Raw genomic sequence first — 20,016 nt, 5'->3', positions numbered from 1 at the left:
TTCGTTGATACTTAATCAAGACGTGGTTCCAGGAAGCAGGCTTTTTTCTTTCCCCCTGCCCTCTTGTATCTTTAATTGTCACCAAAACTTACTGTAAATGTTTTAACACCTGCCAGCTCTTTTTTCACTTGATAGATTTTTGCCCATCCTCAGAGTAAACTGTTAGACTTATCCGGCTTGCTTTTGTTTAATTGATAATATTAATACCTGAAGTCACTGAGAGTTAGTCCTGTGATTACCTTCTTTCAAAGGATGCCTCTTTTTACAATAAAACTTTGAGGATATTTATTACTTCAAGTGCATTTTGATAGTAAATTAGGGCAAAACTGATTGCATTTTATACCTGGGTGTTGTGTTCCTCTCTGCTATAGAAGAGACACGCCAAGGCAGAGACAGTATTTTAGCCCCTGTGGAAGGCGCAAGCTACCCAAGGAGCTTGCAGAAACTGGCCTTTGTAAAGCAGGGCAGCCTTTCTGTTTTATGGCTTTTGTACAGAATCACTCTTGCTTACCAGGGCATCCAGAGAGTGGGTTATTGCTTCTCCTGTACCCTCTTAACTGCCTTGAAGGATGATCTGAATTGCCTCCCAATTCTTCTTTTGCCAGGGTGGTGAAATCCAGGACTGTGCCTACTTGGACAGCGAAAGCGCCTACAGCGAGTCGGAGCTCTTTCCTGATGACGACGCGATGACTCTGGCACAGCAAGAGGTTCACCATGAGTCTGACATGGACAGTGCTATCGAGAGTGCCCAGAGCTCGGAGGCCTCCGACGTGTGTCGGAGCGAGGAGAAGGACGGGGTGCTTGGTGGCCTGTTTCTGCCTGGTGACAAGTGAGTGGTGGTTTTGCCCCATGGCAGCCCTGTTTTGAGGCACATGCAGAAGGACCAGGGAGGAAGGAGCCTTTATGTGACTAATGCCTACTGTGGGAGGCTGAGGATGCCTGAAGGATTTAGAAACTTAATATCCATTTACAATATAAGGGAGATGGATGTCCAGGTCCTCTAAGTGGCTTAGACAGTCTCAGCCCTGGCTCTTTCTGGCACGTTCTGTGAGCACTCATGGGACTCGCATGTTGCGTGTTGAAGTGAAAGTGTTGGGTCTTTCCAGAATGGATCACTGCATTGGCATCCCCCAAACTTAGGATCTTCTGTGTTCCCATAACCTTTATATGCTGGAATTAAAAGAAATACTTCCTGCAGAGCAGTGCAATATGGGGAATGCTGCTTTAGCCTTTTGTACATCTAGTTATCTGAAGATGTGGGCTCTGCAGGTTTGCTTTGCAACTCCGTGTACCAAGTTAATTCTGTGTGTTTCTAATTTTCCATAATCTTTAGTGCACAACAGTAACTTGTGTTTAACACAGGGTGTCCTGGCATGTGCGTGTGTAACCATAGTTTGCTGTTAACACAAGAGTGTCTCTGTAATCCTAACTTGACTCTTCCCAGGCGTGTACCTGGGGGGCGCTGGTGAAAGCTGACTGGGGGAAAGGGACCCAACTTGATTTAATCCTGCTTTGAGCTGAGTTAATGCAGTACCACAGGCAGAGCTCAGCTGGGCTTGCTTTGTAAGCCTCTGTCCTGTCTTCCCTATTTCTGACTTGTCATCTTGGTTTGTGCCTCTTGAGCTTCTTTGATTGCTAAGGCAGTCCTCCTTCTCTCTCCTGGCCTCCTCGAGTGCTCTCTGTGCAGCCTCATTCCTACCGTCCTCCTGAATTTCTCAGCTAGCTGAGATCTGGCCGCCTTCCACTTGCCCAAGCAATCCCAGAAACTTTATCAAGATAATTCCAGTTTTCATCAGCTCTTTATCAAACTTGTCTCCTTCCCTTGCCATTCCCAGTTCTTCAAAGCACCCATCCTTCCATTGACTGACTTTTACCCATACTGTGTTTGAAATAAGTATCTTTCCTCCCAGCTGTGCCATTCAGGCTCTCGTGAAGGGGTTGGGGGAGGCATTGTGTACCCTCCTGCAAGGAGGGGCAGGAACTACTAAGAGTTACTGTGCTACTACTACTAGTAGATCCTGGTTTATCCTCTGGGGCATCCTCAGCTTTGGTAAATCTGTGGGAAAACACTTGGGAAGCTTCATGCTTTTATGTTAAAAGACAGGATAGAGATTTTTACCTTGGCCAAACCACGATACCTGCTTGTTGAAGAAGGAGATGAGTTGTGTATCAGACGTGTCAGCCCTCTGAAGTCCTGCTCTGAAGAACAGGAAATAGCTTTTAAAAAAAAGAAAAAAGGCACCAAACCTGAAAGCTTCCTTCAGAAAGTGTTAGAATGGGGAAAAACAGCTGCTTTTAGCAACTCCCTAGAAAATGGCTGTGTGATTTCTAGATAGTTTCCAGCCTGAGGCTGGTTATGAGTTCAGGATTGTCCTGGTTTAACCCCAGTCAGCAACCAAGCCCCACACAGCCGCTTGCTCACACACACACCCCCGCTGGGATGGGGGACAGAATCAGAAGAGCAAAAGTGAGAAAACTTGTGGGTTGAGATAAGAACAGTTTAATAATTGAAATAAAATAATAGTAATAATAAAATAAATTTGTAATGAAAACAACAAGAGAGAGAGAGAGAGAAAAACAAAACCGAGGAAAAACAAGTGATGCAACCACTTACCACCCACTGACTGATGTCCAACCAGTCCCTGAGCAGTGATCGCTACCCCCTGGCCAACTCGCCCAGTTTATATGCTGAGCATGACGCCATACGGTACGGAGTAGCCCTTGGGCCAGTTGGGGTCAGCTGTCCTGGCTGTGCCCCCTCCCAGCTTCTTGTGCACCTGGCACAGCATGGGAAGCTGAAAAGTCCTTGACTGGTGTCAGTCCTTGACTGAGCAACGACTAAAACATCAGTGTGTTTTACAACATTATTCTCAAAACACAGCACTATCCCAGCTACTAGGAAGAAAATTAACTCTATCCCAGCTGAAACCAGGACAAGGATCTGCCCTGAGCATGGACTGTTTCAACCCAAGCAGTTTGAAGTTTAGCAAAGCTTACAAATAACTACAAATTAAAAGTTCTAAGCAACATTATCAGGCAGTTCCAGCAGTGGTGACTGTTTGCATAGCTGCCATAAGAGAAAGTTAGCCAGGCAATGCATGAGGGATAAGGCTGCTGAACTCCAGTCTGTTGGCAAGTGGTGGTGTTCCAGGGCTATTGTGCTGGAGAGTGGATTTTATGGACAAGTATACGTTCTCATCCCAGCTGAGGACTGGTCGTTTATGTGCATCCCTGGTGGAAGTGTTATGAGGAGCTTCTTCCTAAACTGAATTGGTGTAACAGTGTTACACAGTGTTGTGTAACAGCAGTTGCAGTTACACAGATCATAGTCACCCAAAAACTTATCAATACACAGGATGTCTGTGGCACAGCAGCTCTCCATGAATAGATGTTAGTGTGATGTGTTGAGCTTCTCACTAATCTATCTCCCAGCCAAGGAGCCTTGTTAGATAAGTTTGAACTATTTCTAGTATAGTATTCCTATCTTCATGATCTTGATCCTTTAATAGTGTGCCAGGCTTGACTTGCCCTAATTTCTGTTAATGTGAATTAGATAAGTGAATTGCAGGTTATAAATGGATCTCATCAAAACAAGAGAAACAAAAGAGCGTACATCTGAAACATTGGCATGCTTCCTCGTCTACTAATTGCTTCTGAAGGGAAGGGATATGCAAATAACGCTTGCACCATCCGCCAAAGGAGCACTGTTGTATCTCTTGTTTACAGCTCACAAGTGTAGTGTCACAGGAAGAGGAGTCTCCCTGTCTCCAAAAGTGCGGCGCATGGTTAAGAGGCTCAAGGTAGACTCAAACGAAACCTAGGAGGCAATGTTGTTGGGCTGCTGGAGAACAACAACAGGGAGCTACTGTCCCGTGGCTCAGCTAGTGGAGTCAGAGATACAAGCACCGTGCACTGGAGCAAAGGGAGTGAAAAACCCCAATCTGCACAAAGCGTCAGCAGATTGAATCAGTGCCTTGTTTGTATTGCAGAGAGGCGCTGGATTCTGCTTTGTAGTAGGAACAGTAACATGTCGAGCAACTCCAGAGCTTCACAAGTGGAGCGTGTGTTTCAGGCCTTAGATGTGCATTTTCTGTAGGGAGAAGTCTGTTTATAGGAACTTGTATGTGAATTTACTGGCTTGTCTGTTTGAAAGCCTTACTGAGGTGGGAGCTGAGCAAACCTGTGTAAAATATCTGCCTCTGCAAGATAGCACACTGCATGACTGCAGGGTAGTCTGGACTCTGGGCAGGAGAATCACCATGCACCCTCCGCGGCAAACTTGCTCCATTGTATTAGATGTGATGTGCTCAAAAGTACTCTGCCAGCTGCTTTCCTGTGGTGCCTGGCTCTGCTGATCTGTTTACCTATATGTCCTCTCTCTCTGAGGTCACAGGGTTCTGCCATTCCCTACCTGTTTGGCATTGTATTAGATACTTCTCTGGTAGTAAAGCACCCTTTTCTTGTGGTCCGTATCTCCTCTGAAAGACACGTTTTGTCACAATGGAAGGAAAGGCAGGAACTCGGCCTCCATTAGGTCACATCTGTAGCTTTAGTGACTCTTTGGCATGTGGTGAGCTGAAGTTTGTTTCTGGACACACCAAAAAGAGAGTGGCTGGAGCTCATGAGGTGTGGGAGAGGGTTTGTGGGGATTACTGGGAAACTGTGGAATGGAGCGACAGCCTCTGTCTTGAACGTGTTTCTCTCACTATCCCGTGCATTTCGCAGTTGTCTGCGCAGTTCCTGCATTCAGAGCAGAAGTCCCATAAGCAGCAGTCTTCACTGCGTGGAAATGATGACTGAGGATTGTCGAGGTGTGCTCTTTAAAGTGAAATGGTTTGCGTTGATCCAAACCCATCTCACAGGTAGCTTGTTTGTAGATTCTCATGCTCTTGTCTTTCAAGGCACTATGTCAAATGCACATCAGATGTGCTTAGCACTTCAGGTTTTTAGCACAAAGTAAGTGGGTTACAACTTCAAATGAGGGAACAAGCTGTAAAGGTGGAAGATTCCATGTGAGATGAGATGCTATCAAAGTCGGCCTTCGAGACGTTTTGACCTCTTGTTTCAGGTCAAGTCCTCACAACCCTTCTGCAGCATCTGACCTCTCAACTTATTCCACCGCCTCTCTGATCAGTAATGAAGAACAGTTTGAAGACTATGGGGAAGGAGATGATGTGGATTTTACTCCCAGTAGCCCATGCCCTGATGATGAGACCAGAACCAACGCCTACTCTGACCTTGGCTCATCTGTATCTTCCAGGTTGCTCCTTATTCATTAACAAACAATTTTTCAATTTTATTCTTCTCTGAGCATGGGTGACCATACCAGAGTTTACACTGGTTACATAGACTTACCTTAAAAGCAAAATGTTCAGTTTATTTTTTGCCCTGCGATTGACAGACTACATTTAATAACAAGAGGTATAGCAAATATGTTGTTTCTGATAACCTCTGCTGCGTTCTGTTGAAATAACTGGGCTGTTTTGCTTGTAGAGATTTCTGTCTATGGCAGACAGTAGATTTCACAGTTAGGGGCTAGTGTTGGAAGTTACCTGCTGCAAGCTGGAAACCAGCTTAGCGTCATGCACCAGCCCTGATGCAGTGCAGAGAAGACCTGCAAGAGAGCTGCTCCTCTTTTAGTGTTCTGATACTACAAATCTTTGGCACTAACCTGTAAGGTGAAGTGCTGTATACGGACAGGGGTTTGTTTGAAACAAGCATCCAAATTGACTTTGAATGTCTTGGAGACCATAAGCAAGTAGCTGCTGTCTGGTAGGAGCTGGAAATGCCACTACAGTCCACCAGTTTCCTGGATGGGGGAGCAGGTTTGGGGAAGTGCTGAGCATGAAGATGCTCTAGGATTTGTCTGCTTGGATCAATAGCACGTGAAGGTCTTGTGCTTCATTGCTAACACCGGACAAGCTCACTGCATCCCTCTGTTCTGCATGCAACCCCCATGTGCTGCCCTCTGTTTCAAGCACTTCTGCAATCCAGCCTTGCCACCTCTGTCATGCATGCAGAGCCAGCACCCCTCTCCACTGCCCCTTCATGATGATGGCTTGTGTCCTTCATCCCCTGTTTCCTCAGGTTTATGCAGCCCTTTCCATTCCCATTCCTGGGGCTCTGTGCACTTCATGCCATGATTGCTCTCTTTTATTTGAGTTTATTTTCTGTTTATCATGCCAAGAGCTACTTTTATCTCCTCTTTAGACCTGTGTCCACTTCTCCCTTCCTCCTCATTCTAGGGTTCCTTCCATCCTACCATCTGAGGGGGTTCCTGTGACGACTTCTTACCACACCACTCTGTTTTTCATCTTCCTGTCTTTCTCTTGGAGAAAAGACGCTTCAGGTTGCATGCCAGGCTCTAGTGGGAAGATGGGCAAGATGAGAGGGCAGCATTGCTGAGGTGGAACATACTAATGTAGCTGCTTTTGCTACATGCATCGCATGGACTCTGTATACCTTGTGCTATTCTTCCAGTCGCCCAAACTGATTCTTTCCACTGACACCCAGAACACATCCTCTGTAAAGCCTCTTCTCAGACAGGTAGACTTGCCCTAAGACTAGCACTCTCCATCATCACCTCTAAGTTAGATGAGTTGCAGTTAGAGGTGGTTCCCCAAGACCCTCATCTGTGATTCTGACACGCAGACACGCAGTCAAGAGGAAAATCTGTTGTGAGTTGGTTACTATAGCTAGTAACATCTCTCCTTTCCTGCAAACAGTGCTGGCCAAACACCCCGAAAAATGAGGCATGTTTATAACAGCGAGTTACTGGATGTTTACTGCTCACAGTGCTGCAAAAAGATAAATCTACTCAACGATTTGGAAGCCAGGCTGAAAAACTTGAAAGCAAACAGGTAAGCAGCCTATTGCACTGCTTTTAGCAATGCCCCCTTGAAATGGGACTAGCTAGCAGCAGGAGGAGAGGAAGAAAGAGCCCTCTCCTTCCCTGTATCCCATTCTGTCTTCCACATGTGTTGTTCTTACAAAACAGTAAGAAATTTGGCCTGAACCAAAATGCCGTTCTTCATTAGCTAGTAAGTATTTTTCTGACTTAAGGTGTAGACAGCATTAATAAACTCAAATATTTTAACCAATTAGCTCTTTGATTGCAGAGTGAGAGTGATATTTCCAGGAATTTTTCCCAGGAAGTGGGGGCTGCTGTGCTGCTTAGTGCAGATCTACAGTTAGCTACTGTTTTCTCCAGGTGGGAAGGAGTGATCTGGCAGATCCTTAGCAAATGCATATAACCTTACATACACCTCTCCTAAAGCTATTGATCAGCAGAGGCACTTCATTCCAGTGGGATTTTTTTTGTCCTCAAGGGAACTTGGAAAAATGATTAATCCTGTGGCAGAAGTTAACTTTTGTGGTTCTTTGCAATTTCAGCTTTCCCCTTACATTTCTATCTCTGCCACTGCATCCACTTCTGAACTGTGCTGAGCACTTGGAAAGCATCCAGTGCTTCCAACAATCATCTCGGGTTTTTGAAGGAAATTTGGTGGGCTTCTAGCTCCCCCTAGAAACTGAATGTAAATCCTGCCTGTCTGCATAAGCCTGGGCGCAGAGCGCACTGCACCGCTTCTTCTCTTGATGACACAGCCGCATAGTATTTGATATGAACAATGTTCCTGCCCTAGCAAGGAGTCTCGCTAACAGCCAGACCGTGACCGGCTGGGGCTTTGGTAATTTTATGAGTGAGGCCGTACATAGCTGGCTGAAAGAGAGCAATGCTCTGCCTAAGAGCTGTGTGTCTGTGTGCACGCAGAGATGCAACATCCTCTTATTGAGCGATACAGCTGGATATTTTGATTTGGTTCTAGTGCTGTTGTCTGGAGTCTGGTCCTTCGTTTAGATACTACTAGGCTCTGGCTGCAAAAGGGTCCTGTAAAAATGGAAAGCATCTCAGTTCCTGTGCTGAACTGGGAAGCGTTATAGGGAAGGATAAACTAACTGTTTATAAAATCATCTAAAAACTGGGAATCTAGAATAAATGTCCATCACTAACTCAGTGTCCCTTTGTGGTGTTTCTAATGTTAGTTTCACTCTGATTTACACTGACAAATCTCTGCTAAATATAACAGTATTTGCAAATTGACTTATTAATGATCACAGTAATTTGTGGCTTCACTCATCCTCACATTGTTAGTAACTGCAGCTTTTGATTAAGTTGTCTAAGAATATTGTTCTCAGAATCATTTTTTTACTTCACTAAAAAAGTCAGTGTTATGTTTCATTGTGCAATTCAGCTGGAGTTTAAATTAAGATTGAATCCAACACTGATCAAGTAAGTGTTTAATTCCTATATTATTCCTTCTGTATCCATGTAGCCCTAACAGGAAAATATCAAGCACAGCTTTTGGAAGGTAAGAGTCCAACTTTTTAATGAATATATGTGGAATCAGCTGTAACAATTCTGTAAGCGGGGGTGGGAGAAGAGAAGAGGAATAAGTTTAGGTAAACAAAAATGTGCCAAGACAAGTTTTCAAGGGAAGGGGCCTGTGTTTGGATAGGGATGTTACAGAATATAGAAGCCACTGCTAGTCTTGGAGCAGGCCCCTGAACTGGAAAGAGCTCTATTAAGAACATAGATAGTTGCTTCCTTGTCTGCCAACTTTTTTCCGTTATACTGGTGTTCCATCAGTCCAGCTATTGCTTCTTTCACTCTCATAATGTGGGCCTTTTTGTTGTTGTTGCCGAAATGCAAAGGAAAGCAAGAGCATCCCTTTAAAAAGGGACATACAGAATTGTGATCTGCCAGTGCGCAGTGGTGACCTTATTTTAAATTTGTAGTAAGGCAAATACAAGTCAGTACATAGTGTGAATAAGGCTAAGTAGTTTTTAAACTATGTTAATGCTCGTGGCAGATCCTATCAAAAGCAACAAAGAATTCACCCCCTAGAACTAATGTCATTGATTGTGCTCACTATGATTTCATTTAGCTACCAGTCTCTTGTAAGACTTGTGCTTAAACAGTTGTAATTGTCACTGAAATGATTGCACAGATCCTAGCATTGGATGCTCAAAGTGCAAAGCCAGGCTATAAGACAGTACCCAGGCTCTTTCTCCTCCATCCTCATCAAGCCAAATATTATCCTTCTGATCTTTCAGACAGCTCTTCCACAACAGTAACTTCAGCAGCAGCAATGGCAGCACAGAAGACCTATTCAGAGACAGTATAGACTCCTGTGACAATGATATAACTGAAAAGGTGAGAAGCTGTGTGCATTGCGATTAACGTACCCAACCAAATCCTGCTGGAGACATGCAGCGATTGACAAAGTTCTCTTGCTCACGGTTACCAGTGACCTGAAGTAGCTCATTCAAAATGTCCTTGATATTCCATTAATATTACAACTTTGCTTCACAAAAATACAAGAACTGTGCAAATACAGATCTAGGCGTTGTATTGATACTTCTTTACCGTGTATTTGCATTGGTCACCTTCAAGGAAGATGCAGGGTCTGGGGAACTCAGAATTTCAGAGCTTCATTTTGCTGCAGGGAAGTATGCCCCCTTTAAAATGGGTAGCATAGCTAAATGGCAATTAGAAAGAGTGAAGGTGTGTATGAAGAGAGATTCAAACTCTCAATTCTTTGCCACTTCCCCTTCCAGGTAATGTACCTAGAAAAAAAGGTGACAGAACTGGAGAATGATAGCCTGACAAATGGCGACCTGAAGAGCAAACTGAAACAAGAGAACACACAGCTAGTTCACAGGTAATAAAGCACGGAGCCAGTTCTCTTCATCATGTCAGAGCAGAGCTAGAACAAGGTTGGAGGGAGGGAACATCTCTACCTGTAAAATATGACCAAGTCTTCTGCTTTAATGCTGACAGACAAAATAAGATAAGGCTTCATCTGAGAAGCCCAAATGCAATAGGGCTGCCTTGCTGAATTGTCAGCAAGCAGAGGCTTTCTAAGCAAGTTTCTTAGTACGGAGATTTACTGACCTGCACAGAGCAAGCTCTTCTGTTATAAGAGAGGTTACCACTGGATGTTTTTCTTGCATGTAGCAAGAGCAGAAGGCTGGGTCATAGTCCCAGCTTCACTGAGAATGAAAGAATACTAGATTAACTGATACTACTTAATTCTATGCTTTTTGGGAAGATTAAATACCAAGAGAGATATTGGGAGAGGTTAAATGCCAAGAGAGATGGTGAAGTAGAATGAAATAAAGGAATGGGAAGGAAAGAGAGAGGCAATGAAGTTGCACACTTTATTTTTTTTTTTAAAGTACTTGTGAAGCTGTTACTGAAATGAGATCTGGTTTCCTTAGAGTTCATGAGCTGGAAGAACTATTGAAGGACCAAGAAACATCAGCAGAACAGACCCTGGAAGAAGAGATGAAGAGACACAGAGAAGCATACAGCAAGTATGAAAAGGAGAAAGGCACCGAAATTGAACTGCTAAATACAAGGTAACAAACATCTCGGTGCCACCCAGAACAGAGTACAGGTTCATCTTTACTTTGCATGTAAACGTAGGTTCTTCACAACCAGACAGTGCACAGATGGTTACAGGTTCGTAGGTCTGTAGAGTAGCTGTGCAGTTGCATGTCTAATGCCCAAAAGCTTGGAGGATGGTTTACATTAATGCTTTAATCCACACGGCCCGTGTAGACAGCTTAGCTGGTTATTTGGCATGGATTCAAGGAGGGAATTGTGACCAGCTGTAGCAGCCACTTGTGCGTGCATTTGTTTCTTCCTACTTAATTCTTTTTAGATACCTGTTGTTAGGAGCATAAGAATCTGAGGGTCAGTGTAGCATTTTTGGCCCTAAAAACAAACAAACAAACAAAAACCACCCAATATCTCATGAGGAAAAATGCTAAGATTACAAGATTTTCTTGTTTGGTGTTTCTATCAAGTGCAAGAGAAATGGGTTTTTAGAGCATGCCGTTTTGCATGTTTGCATTCTTGAAGAGGCATTTGCTGTAAGATTTTTGTTATTGACACAGGGTTCAGCAACTGGAAGAAGAAAATGGCGAGCTGAAAAGCACTGTCACACGACTGAAATCGCAAACGGAGAGATTAGATGAGGTAACAAAAACCCTCAGTGCTTGAACAATTTAACAGCAGCTTGATTTGTGTAAAAACAAACTCATGTAGCGATTGGCCCGGCTTTAACTTCCCTTCTCTAAACAAAAATATTGATAGAATTGGAACACTGATCACCTTTAGTGGCAGGAATGCCCTGAGACACATGCCAGCTTATGACCAGCTGTGTCTATAGATTTGTGTTGTAAAACGGAAGATGGCTTATGCACTTGCAAGCTAGCTGTGAAGTTCCCCGTTTATTCTAGGAAAGGCAACGCATGTCAGATAGGTTGGAAGACACTAGTCTGCGACTGAAGGATGAGATGGATTTGTACAAGAGAATGATGGACAAGCTGCGGCAGAACAGACTGGAATTTAACAAGGAGAGGGAAGCCACACAGGAGGTAGGTGTGAAGAGGGATGTAAGACCAGGCGATTGCATCTCATCTGCATGGAAGCCCATCTGAAAAAGAATGGACAGACAGGATGAACACTGAAAATATAACATCCAGTGAATGCATTACTGGATTGTGTTTCTTTGGGAGGGATACCCGTAGGGTGATGAATGCTGCAAGAATACCTAATAAATGGCAATCCCTGATCCAAAGGGTTTACAACTCTCTGAAAACTTGCAACCTTGAATGCGTGCCCTAACATTTCCTTTACTAGGTTTGCAAGGGGAATTACGCCTCTCAGGCATGAAGCTTAGAGATCAGAGCCGCTTCCAGCTCTGAAGCGGGTTAAGTGACCTGTGCTTCCATAGAAGTGCAAGTGGCTGTAGTGGAGCAATGTCCGGCCTCAGCCAGGTTCACGCAGTGCTTGTGTCAGAGTACAGAGGCGCAGCACAGAGATGGCTGCTGCCAGGGAGGGCTGGTTGTGCAGGGGCTGGAGAGACATGGCCTGCTTGCATGCCCACAGCTCATTGAAGACTTGCGGAAGGAGCTGGAGCACTTGCAGCTGTACAAGCTGGAATGTGAGCGTCCTGGACGTGGGAGAAGTTCTTCATCCAGCGTGAGTGAATTCAATGCCAAAACCAGAGAGGTGGAAATGGAGCATGAAATAAAACGGCTGAAGCAGGTGAGCAGGGAAGGGCCTCTCGATCCATGTGAAATGTACAGGACTGCTTTGAAAAAATGCCTATAGCTGCAACCCCTAGCACACTGCCTTTAGATTTTGTCCCCCCCTTCCCACACAAGCACAAGACCCACATTGCATCTGTCTAGGACTTCTTTGCCCAGGCGATGTAAATTGTGCACATAGGAAACACCTGTGATTCAGGCAGGGAGGACCTGTCACTGGTGGTAAGAGAGTTGCTGTTAGCTTGCAGCCTTATCATATGTCATCCAAGCTACCTGTGATTTTAAAAATTTATGTATTTTTTAATGAAACCTTGTAGGAAGAACTTAAAAGCAATGTCCTTTCATCCTTAAATAGGAGAATCAGAAACTTCGTGACCAAAATGATGATCTTAATGGACAGATCCTGAGTCTTAGTCTTTATGAAGCTAAAAATCTCTTTGCAACACAAACAAAAGCCCAGTCACTGGCTGCTGAAATTGATTCTGCATCAAGAGATGAGGTAATACGATTTTTTAATCAAGTACTACATCCAAAAATATGCGTTTTTCAATGTAATTAACTGTCAAGGTTGAACTATCTGAAGCTGACAAATGAAAAACAGAAAAATCTGCTTTGCTAGGAGTTGAGGAGTGTTAGAAGATTGCCTTAAATCTAACAGTGATTTTAGATGCTCCTTTTATATAACTCTTCAATTTGTCTCTCAAGAAAATTGGAATTATTAGAATCTCAGTGAAGTGTTTTACAATGGATTTATTTTAACATCTTCTGTCTTACAGGTTGTTGTGCTATTATGACATTAATTTCATACAGAAATTACCATAGCTAGTTACTTAAAATTTTACTTTCTGTTCTAGATTTATTTCTAAGCTACTTCAGTAACAAGCTCTCCCTTAGATCTAAATTTGAGTTATATATTCCCTGTAGCAGAGCTGAATTCTTGGAGAAGGTAGGTAGTGTGCAAGTAATAATCTGGTAATGCGTTGGAAGATACTATAGGAGACCCATGTGTATGTGAGCTGAGTCGAGCTGGTACAGCTTCCTTTAAGCTCCAGGACGGATAGTGGGATCAGGCCAATGGATATGGAAGAGCTCCCAGGGAAAAAGACAGGTTAGTGATGAAGGAGATTAAAAGAAATAGTTTCTTCTGGACAGAACTTCCCATTTCTTCTTCAAGAGGAGTCCTGAGACAAACCTTTTTACCCAATCTGTACTTGAATGACCCTGTTAGCCTTAGCTCCTGGACAGGCCCTTGAAGCGAAGTGCATACTTGAGTTTCTTGCTGAACCAGAGCACTGTGAAGAAAGGCTGTTTAATTGTCGAACTCTAATTAGGTGAAAGCAAATTGGGCTTTTGCTATTGTCCAGACAAATCTTTATTTCTCCTTCTGAATCTCATGACTCTGGCTCATACAATACCCAGCATTCCCTCTAAATGTGCCTTACAACTGTGGCCCAGGCTTAGTAAACCTCACTGACCTGCATAAGCTTTTCCCATTGTGCCATTTTTCCTGCGTAATCAAAATGAAGGTAAGAAACTGCAGATTCAGGCTGGGACTTTAATGAAGGCTAATGGAAATGAACACCCAAATCACATTAGCTCTGGGAGGATCTGGGGCTCTGACACTCCTGGGCAGCTTTGTCAGTTTGGCATTAAACATGCAAAGTATAAAAAGCAAGCCGTCTTCATCTTTGGAGAGTTTGAGGGGCCTTTCACAGCTCAAAGGTCTAGTGAAACACGTCTTTAATATAGGACATAGAATATTCAGTGGATTGTTTGTGAGGAGTATGTAGCTGTGTTGTTTTGGGGGGTTTTGGTAGGTTTTTTTTGAGAGGGAGAGTATGCACATGGTAGAGAGGCAGCCCGTATTGTTCCCAGTGCAAAACACCGAAATCCGTGTTCTGTTCAGCAGCCTTTCATGCAAAGTGCTGTAGATTTCAGTAGATATGAGTTGAGTATCATGAAGCTCTTGCACCGAGATGAGGAAGCTCCTCCATGGTGTGGATGCAGGATGGACTGGTGTGTTAGATGAGGAATTTGTTTCAGATGACCTGCCAAAAGATTCCTGGTGATGACAGTTCACCACCTTCCGTAATAGTAAAGATCTTTAACATACAGATTGTTTCTAATAGAGATACAGGGAGGAGCTGGAGGTAGAATACCTGTCACAAAAAGAGAATCGGTGGTTCTGAGTGGGCGCTAGTCTCTCACCTGTCTGAATTTTGTGCTATTATGTAAACTAGTGAGAATATTGCAAGATTAACTTTGAAATGTTGTGTTTCAGCTCATGGAAGCCCTTAAAGAACAGGAAGAGATAAATTACAGATTGCGACAGTATATGGACAAGATTATTTTGGCAATCCTAGACCACAACCCATCTATCTTGGAAATAAAGAATTGAAGAGAATATGAGAAGAAGCAGCAACTGCCTGATATTTCTGCACATGCCACTGGATCTAAACAACACTCTGATACTGTAAATTAATCTATAAATATATATATACACTACATGTGAGTGTGGGTGCGCGGGTGTGTTTATATGATGTTTGGTACACTGTTATTTGTCATTGAATTGGCTTGGTTAGACTTTTTCCATGCACTTTCAATACCTGTGATAAGATGGATACTGTATATTAATGTAATAACAATATAACTGGATCATGCTGTTTTAGATACTGGACAAAATGACTCTACCTCTAGTTGTAAAGGTAAAAAAGACAATGGAAACATATGGATGTGGCCCTAACTTTAGGAGCAAGAATTGTTCTTTCGTTCTTCCAGGAATTTGGGTACCACAAACCAATTCACATACCCAGGTTCAGTTCCTGACTGGTGCTGACTCTGTAATTTCCTATTTGATTTAGTTTTAGTGCTTAAACCACACATAGGATAAAAAAAGCCCAAACTTTGGGGAAAAGGAAAGACACAAAGTAAAAGGGAAGAAGAGGAAGATATTGCAGAATTGTTGCTATTTGTGAGAAATCACCATCCACTTGTTTGCCACTGTCAGCACAAAGTGCTTTTTATGTAAGATCACTTTGGAGCCTGCTTTGGGATGCTCTGAGCCAGCCTGCTCTTTAGTGTGTGTCTGCATGTGTATTTTTTTTATGCCAGGGTCCCTGTAGCATTGAGGCTAAGAAGCTCTTCAAATCTGTTCCCCTATTTTCAGGGGTTTATCATGGGCCATTAAGATGAATTCTGGGATCCTGCCCCTTCCCCTCACCCTTAATTTTAAAGATTTCACTGAAGGAACGCATTCCACTTCTTACAAAAAAAGAAACAGAACAAAAAAAAAAAAAAAAAAAAAAAGAAGGAAAAATTGCATGAAATAGCCCACTTCAGGGGGAGGAGAAGCAGCCCTTGAAATTACATGTTGAGTTGCTTTCCCACTCCGGCCACACTGCACTCCTTTGAGATTGACATTTTCTGGGCAAGCTGTGGAGAGGACCGGCTGGGTCCTAACACGGTGGTGGAGAGAAGTCTGGTGTGGAGTGACTTTTACCTACAGGGCAGTAAAAAGAAAAGGAGCTTGGTCTTGCAGAAGTTGCCAATCCAGACTGAGTACACACGTGCATATCTAAAGCTCTGAATAGGGAACACATCCTGATTTAGGTGAGCAGTTGTGCAGGTGCTTAACTTCAAATGTGTAGTGTGGCCGCTCACAGAAGTCAGCAGGACAGAACATAAGCTTTGAAGTTGAGTGTACGCTTAAATGCTGCCTTAAACAGGAATGGACTTCAGCATGTGCCTGTGTTCTCCTGAGCTGGATTTGTGTACTGTAGGGCTAAGACCTTTTTAATTAATGATGTAGCTTATATAAGGAGCTTATGGAATTGTTTGGATAGTTGAATACTAAAAAAAAAAAATTTTATTCCATGCACTTTTTTTAAAGTAAAAACTTCACACTTCTGATTCACGCCAACTGGCACAGAAAAATAGGCCCAAGTATCTGGCTTTTCCCAATGCATAGAGATGTTTCCTCTGTTGAATACGCTCCCCAGAAGAATGTTACAGTAGCAATGACTGTGCTTTTCTGTATATTTCTTGCTGTTGGCAGTGTCTTGCCCCTAGTATTCTCTTGATGTATCTTGGTGTGTATATGTGATGCATTTTTCCTGAATTTGAATACATAAAACATGTATTCAGTTATAGATGTAAATATATATATATATATTTTTCTGCAACCTCTGTGCTCTTGCCTTCAGTGATGTGTTACTGGAGTGATGGGAGAGGGTGGGGAAGTACTGAAATCAGGCTTTCTTGAAGGCAAGAAAATAAATCCAGTTTGTTTCTATGTATCTGCATTAGGCAGGTGTAAAGTAACTGGACAGCAAAAGGGACCAGAGGAATAACTATGGGACACAACATCCCAGCGCACAAAGATGTCTGCAGGGCTTCAGTGCTCTGGGAGAAATGGTACAGTCTTGTTCAAACAGTGATGTCTCAGCGCTGGTGTCCGGAGGCTCTAGGGTAGTCTGGAGGAAGGGATTTAAAGACTACTCCTTTGCAGGTGGAACACCACGGACACCTCGCACACACACCTTTCCCCTCACTGCTGCTTCTGGATGTGCTACCCAGAAGGCAGGAGAGGAACAGTTAAGCCAGCTTGGTGCTACCTGCAGCTCCCTGCCTACGGGACTCTTCACCTGCACTTTAGCGATGGCATTTCCCTCTGCCTGGTGCTGTTTGTGGGTTGTGCCAAGGACTTTGCTCTTTTTACAGGCCATAGAGAACTGTTTCAAATTGTCAGGTGGCTGTTGCTAACCTGCTGTGACAAGCAGGGCTGGGTGAGACAGCAGCCCTGCTACTGGAGCTAACTTTCCTTTGGTAAGTTACACTTCTGTCCTGCTCTCATGTAAATAAGAGTGAAGCTATTGCAGGTCAGACCGGTAACTGAATGCTTTCCCCTAAATACTTTGATGTAAACTGGACTCAGCTTTGGAATTTTAATAATCTAAAACCCATTCCCATTTGGGTCAAACGTCAGCAAATGTTGAGGACTGTTTCACTGAAAATTGTGCTGAGCACTTGGGAAGCAGAGAGCCTGGCTTACTTCACTGAGACCACAGAGCCTATGGACGTGAACAGAAGACGACATGATCATAGAGATAACCAAGTTTTTGTGCAGGTAACTATATGTAAGAGGTGAATAGTCACTAATAGTGACAAAGAGTCACTAAATCTGGCTGAAATCCTGAAAGCGGCACTCTAGCCAGGGGTACCTAGCAGTGGATTTTCGAAAGACTTGCAGGTCATCTTGTTTAGCTCTGTACCCAGCTGCTTTAGCATTTAGAAGCTCTTCCTTGCTCCAGTATTTGCATTTGAAGAGTTGTCTTACCACCATGTTGGTGGTGTTCGTAGCTTTGTTTTATCGCATAAAGGAGTTATATTTCCGCTCCTGTGGGGCCCTCGACATGGTACTGCTTTCTGTTATTATTCAACTACATATCCAGACACTTGCTATGCTTGACAAATAATGGGAGCTGGAGGTGAGAGAGGCATTTCACTGGCAGATACCTTTTCCTCTAAGGTGTCCGCTTCTAAAAATACTAACTAGCGACTGAAATTTTTAGACTGAGTAACTACAGATAACAAACCAACTTGTCTTGCAGTCCAAGCCTTGGAGAACTCTTCTATCCCAGAAGAGAAGTCGTCATGTTTTATGACATGCAGGTAACTTGGAAATACGGGATCACTTGATGGGTCACTGGGGCAGGGAGAAGAGTAATCCGCTATCGACATTGCAGAGTGCCTGTTTTGCTCAAGTGCCAGGCAGACACATTGGCAGACCAGACAGGAGATATGGGAGATAGGGAGACACCGGTTTCAGTGTCTGTTCTCTGATAGATGTCTTATTTCTTTACTGTGGGCTTCCTTTGTGCTCACAGGCCAGCTGGGGAAGTACAGTCTGCCTCTGTGTCAGTGTTACTGTTAGTGGAACAATGGCTTCACTTCCCTGGGTAAATCAAACACAGCGATGTGGTATCATCTCATTCTAGCAATTCTCACATGCAGTAAACATTCTCGTGTCGAAACTGCACTTCTCATTTAACCCTCGGGGATGCAAACGCAATCCAAGGTACTGTATCTTGATCTGCTCCTTAGTTCATGCTACTGTAGATTCTGAAAAGCTAAGAGATATTCTGGTCAAACCAGTTGCAAACCACTGCAGGTATTTTTGTACAGTGAAAAAAATGACTTGCTTCTGGCTAGAAGCTGTCCTTCATCAGGCTAATCCCACACACAAGCTACTGCGGAAAAAATACCTCTTTCAAAACTTGCACTTAAGAGCACCTGAAATGTAGTCTCGAGACTTTTCTGATACTGGCTGCTTCCCTCCAGACATCAGTCTTCAGCTGCTGCCTAGTTCTGGTTTCGGAGTGTGATGCTGATTCAAAACTACCTTGACATCAAAAGAGTATTTTTCACCTTTTTGAATAACTTCTATTAAAGACTCAAGCCGTTTGAGGATTTGTCATGTTTTGAAGTGCAACAGTGGCAAACTGTAACCATCCCAGCTATTTTTAAGGAGTTTTTAATATGCAAATTTGTAGCAAGTCTCAAAAAAAAAAAAAAAAATCCAATATACTTTTGCTGTCAACTTTCCTTCTATGGTCTTGAGAGAAATTCCGATGTTTCTCAGCCAGCTCTGTAGGGAGTTGAACACGGCGTCATTAATTCTCAGATATCTGTCTCAACAAATACTTTGCTGTCTGAATGCAGCAAAGCGCCATTTACTTCGGTAGAACTGCGTTACTCTCCAGGGAGGATCTTGGCCTACAGTGCTTAGGCTCCCTAATCTGCTTAGGGATTGAAGGCTTGGAAGCTGATATATAAACATACGTTGTGGCCTGCTACATCAGCCACTGTTCAGCGGTCTCTGCATCGTAGTGCTAATGACGTGATGAACCGACGAGCTAGAATTTACAAACACGTGAATACTTTTTTTCTTCTTTAATGACAGTGAATATACAGCGGTGTTCTCTTAAAACAAATACTGTATGTTGTGCTCTGAGGGATTTTTTTCCAAGGAAGGAAGGAAGGAAGTAGCAGCTGATCAAACACTTGCCAAATCAGTGGCTTGACTTACATTGATTTGAGTAAAAACTGACTCAAACTTTAACTGAGCAGTTCCTGGACTGGTTCTGGTGTAAATAGCAATGCTCGTATTCTTGTTATGTCATTTGTTACTCAAGGAACATTGTCAAGAAGGCGTGACAGGTGATGTAACACAACTGATTTTAAAGGGTATAGTTAACAGTTGCTGGCGTTTTGTTCCTTTGCTGCATCTTTGGGGTTGTTTTCTCAGTATTTTTCAATCCAAAATATTGATCCTGGGAGCAGTTTGCTGTTGAAGCATGTGGCATGTGTGGGTTTCTTATTTAATGGAACTCTGCACGTGCCTTTAGAGTTTGATAAGGATTGCAGTAGGTGTTTGGTCTGAATCCTGTAATCCTGCATAATGCACTGGGAACTGCTCTGATGTGCAAGAGAGTTGTGTCTTTGTGGGATTCTTCCCCAATATATCGTCTGTTGACGTTTATGCTCTTGGCCTTGTCCCCAGCCACTGTGCCCGCTGTCAGAGTGTCTGTGTGCCTTGGAGCAGCCACTTTAAGCAGATGGGAGGGACAAACAATATTCTTGGCTTCAGTATGGCTTTACCTACTGAGATGACGAATTTTATCCCTGGCTTTATATCAGGCCAGTCCTGTCCATGCCTTTTGTGTGGTCCTGAAGACAAGTTGTGTCCTACCTACATGACAAAACGTTGTAGCTGATTCTCACGATACGCAAGCATGTAGGGTGAATAAGCCTGAAGTCCACCCAGGTAAGGCATCGTTGGGACGTCCCCGTAAGTTTTGCCTTGATTCTCTATAGCTACCCCCTTGCATGCTGTAC

At 43.4% G+C, this 20,016-nt stretch overlaps 1 protein-coding gene across 4 annotated transcripts in view; it reads left to right on the top strand.

Annotated features, from left to right (window-relative positions):
- The window catches only part of RAB11FIP4 (RAB11 family interacting protein 4), a 72,664-nt gene extending 56,487 nt beyond the window's left edge, over nucleotides 1-16,177 (top strand). For 3 of the 4 annotated variants that reach the window (XM_082326934.1, XM_082326932.1, XM_082326933.1), the window contains exons 2-13: nucleotides 606-829; nucleotides 5,069-5,260; nucleotides 6,726-6,860; nucleotides 8,334-8,369; nucleotides 9,115-9,214; nucleotides 9,619-9,722; nucleotides 10,282-10,422; nucleotides 10,963-11,044; nucleotides 11,308-11,445; nucleotides 11,960-12,118; nucleotides 12,476-12,619; nucleotides 14,402-16,177. In XM_082326934.1, coding sequence (XP_082183060.1) covers nucleotides 687-829; nucleotides 5,069-5,260; nucleotides 6,726-6,860; nucleotides 8,334-8,369; nucleotides 9,115-9,214; nucleotides 9,619-9,722; nucleotides 10,282-10,422; nucleotides 10,963-11,044; nucleotides 11,308-11,445; nucleotides 11,960-12,118; nucleotides 12,476-12,619; nucleotides 14,402-14,518 — 1,491 coding nt within the window. In that variant the 5' untranslated portion in view covers nucleotides 606-686 and the 3' untranslated portion in view covers nucleotides 14,519-16,177. The remainder of the gene's footprint in view (nucleotides 1-605; nucleotides 830-5,068; nucleotides 5,261-6,725; nucleotides 6,861-8,333; nucleotides 8,370-9,114; nucleotides 9,215-9,618; nucleotides 9,723-10,281; nucleotides 10,423-10,962; nucleotides 11,045-11,307; nucleotides 11,446-11,959; nucleotides 12,119-12,475; nucleotides 12,620-14,401) is intronic. The other variant, XM_082326935.1, reaches the window with a different exon arrangement.
- The last annotated feature ends 3,839 nt before the right edge of the window (nucleotides 16,178-20,016 follow it).

This window comes from Platalea leucorodia (assembly GCF_965183815.1).
Source record: "Platalea leucorodia genome assembly, chromosome: 14".
NCBI lineage: Eukaryota > Metazoa > Chordata > Aves > Pelecaniformes > Threskiornithidae > Platalea > Platalea leucorodia.
Note: the sequence above shows the minus strand (reverse complement) of the source record. Positions and strands in the feature narration are given on the sequence as shown.